Source organism: Colobus angolensis, unplaced genomic scaffold (assembly GCF_000951035.1).
Source record: "Colobus angolensis palliatus isolate OR3802 unplaced genomic scaffold, Cang.pa_1.0 Scaffold317, whole genome shotgun sequence".
NCBI lineage: Eukaryota > Metazoa > Chordata > Mammalia > Primates > Cercopithecidae > Colobus > Colobus angolensis.
Window position 1 is genome coordinate 892,598 of NW_012116455.1, and position 6,000 is coordinate 898,597.

The 6,000-nt window shown below is 40.2% G+C and overlaps 1 protein-coding gene across 7 annotated transcripts in view; it reads right to left on the reverse strand.

Annotated features, from left to right (window-relative positions):
• CHD1L (chromodomain helicase DNA binding protein 1-like) overlaps window positions 1-6,000 on the reverse strand; it is a 54,252-nt gene that overhangs the window by 22,654 nt on the left and 25,598 nt on the right. For all 7 annotated transcript variants that reach the window (XM_011951256.1, XM_011951261.1, XM_011951259.1 and 4 more), the window contains 4 exons: window positions 5,559-5,651; window positions 4,185-4,281; window positions 2,061-2,134; window positions 769-879 (listed from right to left, as the gene is read on the reverse strand). In XM_011951256.1, coding sequence (XP_011806646.1) covers window positions 769-879; window positions 2,061-2,134; window positions 4,185-4,281; window positions 5,559-5,651 — 375 coding nt within the window. The remainder of the gene's footprint in view (window positions 1-768; window positions 880-2,060; window positions 2,135-4,184; window positions 4,282-5,558; window positions 5,652-6,000) is intronic.

A 6,000-nucleotide genomic window follows, 5' to 3' on the forward strand; every position in this document is an offset into this window, starting at 1 on the left:
ACCACATCCAGCTAAGTTTTGTATGTTTTTTTAGTAGAGACGGGGTTTCACCGTGTTGGCCAGGCTGGTCTCAAACTCCCGACTTCCAGTGATCCACCCACCTCGGCCTCCCAAAGTGCTGGGATTACAGGCGTGGGCCACTGCGCTAGCCTCTTTTTTTTTTTCTCAGACACCACAATGACTTAGAGAATCATTTCATCTCCAAGAGGTGATTTCAAATTATGTAACATATTATGAAAGCACTCTGTAACTGGTAAAGCATTACAAATGTCATAATATTCATTATTTAAGTCATATATGGACAATGTCATAAATAATTCTAAAAAGTTGGTAGTTTCAACATAATCACATTTTTAAACAACTAGATTTTTGTTAAGCTTTTCAACACTATTCCAGAGGAATAGTCCAGAGGAAGGACAACTAGCAGATAAATTCACGGTTGGGAAGAAGAGCTACTTCCACTGAATGTAAATGAAACATTCCACAAAATTACAGAAACCTTTCAGGACATTCCCAAGTCAATGGTCAAAGCAGATTAAAATTACTTTCCAATAACCCCAGGTTTCAGCCTTGCTTCTTTGATGAGATGACAGTTTGGACAGGGTGGATAGAAAAGAGCACCATGCTTGAAGTCCAGTACCTTGTTTTACATTCAATAATAACCTCACCTTTCAGAGAATTAAGGAAAAAAGTGTACTAACAGTTGGGATATAATACTACTCTATTATCCCTCATTTGTCTGTTTCCATCAATGCCTTTGCAGCCTACCTGCCCTAGTACTCAGGAGAAAAACGAAAATGGGCTGCTGTCCAAAGTTCTTAATGGCCAAGTGTCTCTCTTCTCCTCTCACAGAACCATCCACACGCTCATAGCTGTAGCCTTTACAGAGAGAAAGAAAAACAGAAAGCTTAACCCTTTTCAAGTAGTCTTTGGGGAATAAAAAATTAAGCCCAAAACCCAAGGCCAATTTTGTCCCTTTGCATATACAGGCACGACCCTACTTTAAGCAAATCCCATGGGAAAAATTTAAACTAACAGGGACAATTATCATTTTACAAAAGAACTCACCATAACATACTCCTCTGGATTTTTTAAGTACATGTAGTTGAAGTTGTTGGCACTTACGGAATTAATACTCAGTTTTGACTATTCTCAAGCAACCCTGAGCATCTATCCTGTATGGTAGTTGCAATTTTGCTGAGATGTAATTCTTATGCAAACAGAAGACAAGCGCTTGGAGGCAGGTGAGTGAGCCCTTCTAACGGCCCAGCAATCTGCCTTTCAAAGAGGCTTTAGAGTTCACCACCTGTCTCCGTGCATCCATGTGTGGAAGGGGAGCTACAAGCTCAGGCTGTCTGTGCATCTGGGGGCCCCTCAATAGCCAGTGGCATGTGCCAACGGCATTTCTGCAAGTGTCCGCTGGACCAGGTACACTGCGGAACTCAAGACACCTGGTCTGAACTACTTTTCTAAATTGTAAGGTCTGGAGCTGATACTTATTCAACACTGGGCTCAAGATCAACTCATATTAGAGGCTTTTCTCATCATCTCACACAAATCTTATTACATATTAAACAGACTTCCCAGGTAATAACCAACATTCTTTACTGTCTATATAGAAAAAGTTGCTCTTACTTTTCCCTTGGCTTATCTGGTATCTCTATAATTTCAATATTCGCCTTTTCACTGATCATGAATAAGTGCCCAACTGTTGAGGTGAACGTTACAAGAGACTAAAAGCTCTAGTCACCGAAACTGTATCATACATTTTCAAAAACACAACATTTCCACAACATTTGCTCTACAGTCCATAATTTTAAACCACGTGACTGACGGGAAAGTGGGTGTTTACTTCTGCCCACGTGCCTCTTCTCTGCTGTCCATCCCTGCCTTCACGTATCACTCTCCTCTCGCCTTACTTTTGATTTTTTGGTTCTGAGTAATGTTCTCACCCTGCTTTCCTTTGTAATATTCTGATATCCCATATTATTCTTCATGAACCTATCTGGACTGTTAAGTCTAACAGAGCCTTAGGTAATGTAGTGGCCAAAAGGTGTCACCTCTGTAATCCATATAGTCTTGGAGAATATCCAACATCTGGGTCATTTGGGAGAAAAGTAAAACCCGATGGCCCCTGGCAAGAAAAAGAAAAGGAAACACTGCCAAGTCTAGTGGTATTTAAGGTCAATTTCCCTCAGGCAAAATTTACCAAAGAATACAAGTTTATAAATAAATACCAAATTAGAAACATAAATGTCATATGACTTATAGACTGCCTCAGAAACTCCAAATATTTTCTATGAGAGTACACCTCCACAGGTTGCTGTATCCCTCAGAGCAGTCATCCTCAAACTAGAGTGGAGATTATTCCCAGGGGACATGTCAATGCAACAGGGGATATAAGCCCTAGAATAAACAAGGTGCCTCTTTCTGGAATGTCACTTTGCTCAGTGGAAAGAAATATAAGCTTTCACTTTAGTAGCAAAATGAATACGGATATGTGAAGAGTAAAATGCAAAATTCAAACGCGCAAAAAAAAAAAAAAAAGAAAGAAAAACTGGAGACTCTGAAGAAAGCTGTGGTTAGTCATCTACAACTCTTCCCTGTCGGGGGTGTCAAGTTACTATCCTCTCATCTACAGCTATATAGGTTGAAAAGTCTGAGAAGCATTACTTTAGAGAAGCAAGGGGTAAGTGACGTCTCATCTTCCATAATACACGAGAAAATTTTTCTATAGTGAGAGGAGAGAAGAAAGGAGGAGGCAGAATGATGGAGTAAGTCAAGAACAAAGTCAGGCTCAGAGTCCCTTGTTACTTGATGTTATTTTAAATGTGCATAAACAAAGAAGCACAGCACTGTCAAAACAACATTCTCATTATAAAAACATTTAATCTGAGCTTGCAACAAGTGTAAGAGGAACAATTATGGGAAACTCTTTCAAGATTCAAGCCCCAAATGGGTAGAGAAAGCATTGAACCTGAAAACCTCAATTCTAATCTCATTTCTGCCATTTGTTGGCGGCTGTGTAACCTTGGGCAAGTCATATAACCTTTTTGGGTCTGTGAAATAAAAAACTGTCCAGAAGGCATTTATAGGTCCTTTTCCAACTCTAACATACTTACAGCAGATATATGAGAACCAATTAAATACAGTAAGACATTATTTAACTTGCACATTCCTAAAGTTCAGCAATTTTGCCAAATTCAAAGTTTTATATTAGTTCAGCCCATACCTAAGACAGTCATCCCAAAGGGATAATTTTGAAACCCATGGGAATCTGGGCTTTTCCTAGACTCCTCTAGAAAGACAGAACTCTGGTGACTAGGAGGATTAGGCATAAGCTGAAGACACGGCTGCTGCACAGTAACTAAACTTGGTCTTTTTTTTTTTTTTTTTTTTGAGATGATGTCTCACTCTGTCACCAGGCTGGAGTGCAGTGGCATGATCTTGGCTCACTACAACCTCCGCCTCCCGGGTTTAAGCGATTCTCCTGCCTCAGCCTCCCAAGTAGCTGGGACTACAGGCACAAGCCACCATGCTCAGCTAATTTTTGTATTTTTAGTAGAGATGGGGTTTCACCATGTTGGCTAAGATGGTCTCGATCTCTTGACCTCATGATCCACCCACCTAGGCCTCCCAAAGTGCTGGGATTACAGGCGTGAGCCACAGCGCCTGGTTCTAAACCTGGTCTTCTAATGCGCAACTCATATCTCTGAGAAAGTCCTTCAAGTTCCTCTTGAGTTTAAATCAAACCCCGCAGGTTAACAAAAATGAATGTTTACTGAGCCTTCATTATGTGTCAATTCAATGCAAGTTACGAACAGGCAGGCAGCTATAAAAGGAATGCTCAGTGTTGTCTCTCTCCTTGTGGAGCCAAACAATATATAGTTGGAGTGATACGGTAAACATACACCAATTAACCAGACAGCAGATTAAGGCAGCACATTGCCAAGTGCTGGATTAGGATCAAAGTGCTGTAGAAATTCAGGAAAGGAAAGAATGATTGTGGAAGGGATAAGGTGGGGTGGGATAGAATGGGGTGGGAGTGTAGCCACAGAGAAGGCAGAACCTGATTCAGCATTAAGAAAAAAAAAGAAAACTGGAATTGGCCTGAACAACTCAGTGAGTTCCTCAGTAGTCAGGTCTTAACAGTCGTTAGCTCAGAGCAGCAAATGTGAACCTACCCAGAATACAGGAATGCTAGTAGCTTATCCAGCAGGTGAAGCTTCCCACTGGCCTCAATCAGGTGGTCTCCAACTTCAAAAGGCTCCGGCTCCACACCTAGAAAAGAAAGAAACCACTCCCAGTAATGTGCCCTCAGTAAGGGCAGAAGCCAATAGCTAGGCTACAGGAAGAAAAGCCAAAAGCTCCTCATGTAAGTAGTTGTTTGCATGATGACCTCAGTCCTGTTTAACACCAATTACAGAGCCTGGCACATCCAACAAGCCTAATAAACATCTATCTAAGGAATAAAACCACTCTGCAGGAAACTGAGGCATAAGAAGATGCTAAAGGTCAAGGAGACCCAAACTGAAATCTTGAGACTCACTGTATAAAATAAGTCAAGATGGCAGTCAGAATAACCTGGAGGGCTTCTTTCAAAACCTATGTGTTCCCAACACCCCCTCCTCTTAAAAAAGTTCTCATACGCACCTACTTGAGATTTTGTACAATCTTTAAACAGTTCATAGCACTACTTGGCAGAGATTCCCTTAAAATGACTGCAGCAAGCCCTCTGTACTGATCCTATCTAGAGTCTCAGTGGCCACAGGAGTGCCTGCTCCAAGGGCTACCAATCAGGGAATCAAAAAAGCCCCAGTCTGAAGAAAAACAAAAACACCACACATCAAAATTCCTAGGATGCAGCTAACGCAGTGCTCAAGGGAAAATTTACAGAGGTCTGTATGATGAAGTGGAAGCAACAAAGGAGACTGAGAAGGAGCAGATGGAAAAGATAAAGTATACCCTAGAAGCTGAGGGAGGAAAGTGCTTCAAGAAAGAAATGATCAACTGTGCCAAAGGCTTCTGAGAGGGTAACTGAAATGTGAACTAACAAATAACCATTGGTTGGGCAACAGGGAGATCATTAGTGAACCTGGAATAGTGGTGAGGAAAGGCTGACTGAGTCAGTTCAAGACAATGGGAAATCTAATCATGAAGAAATGATTTTTAAAAACCTAGATTATCATGCATTCCACAAAACCACTGGTCTTGACTCTTCAGGTCATAAAAGAAAAAAAGGGGGGCGGAACACTGAAGAATGTTTCTAGATTATAGAAGAACAAAGAGACATGGCAAATGCAATGCAGAGTCTGCAGGGTCTAGGACTGGATCATGGATTTAACAAAAAAAAGAAAAACATACCCAGAAGGGATATTACTGGGACAACCAAAGATATCTGAACATGAACAATATATGAGTTAACACCAATACAGAGAAATTGAGAATAAACAAAGTAGACAAAGAAGGTATATGCAATTATTTCGAAGAATTTTGGTATGATTTGGCCACAGAAACATTACCAAAGAATAATGTGGGGGGAAAAGGCACTGCCTCACCATCAAACAAATATGGGTGATCCACACACTTTCGCAGCTGGGACAAGATGTTCTGTAGTTTAACTTTCTTTGCCGTCTCATTTTCAAATGCATCTGAAATTTAAAAAAAGAGAGAGAAAGGGAAAGAGACAGATGGCCTACTGAACAAAAAAATAAAAACCAAAACCCTGAGTTTTTATAAATAACCTTAATCATTTCAATTATATCCTTTGAACCTATACTAACCTCCCAAATTTCACTGAATTGTATGGAGAATTAACAGCATGTTCACATAAAATTTTCTTAACCATTTTGTTTTAAGAAAGACCCTCCACTATAAATTGAACTCAGGAGTACTCTGTTACTCTTTAGCGAATTCTAAATGTTCTTTAACTGTTGTTGTGGCGTCAAGGGACAAAAAAATGCAAATTGAGAAATTATTTCATTTCTTTTTTTTTTTTTT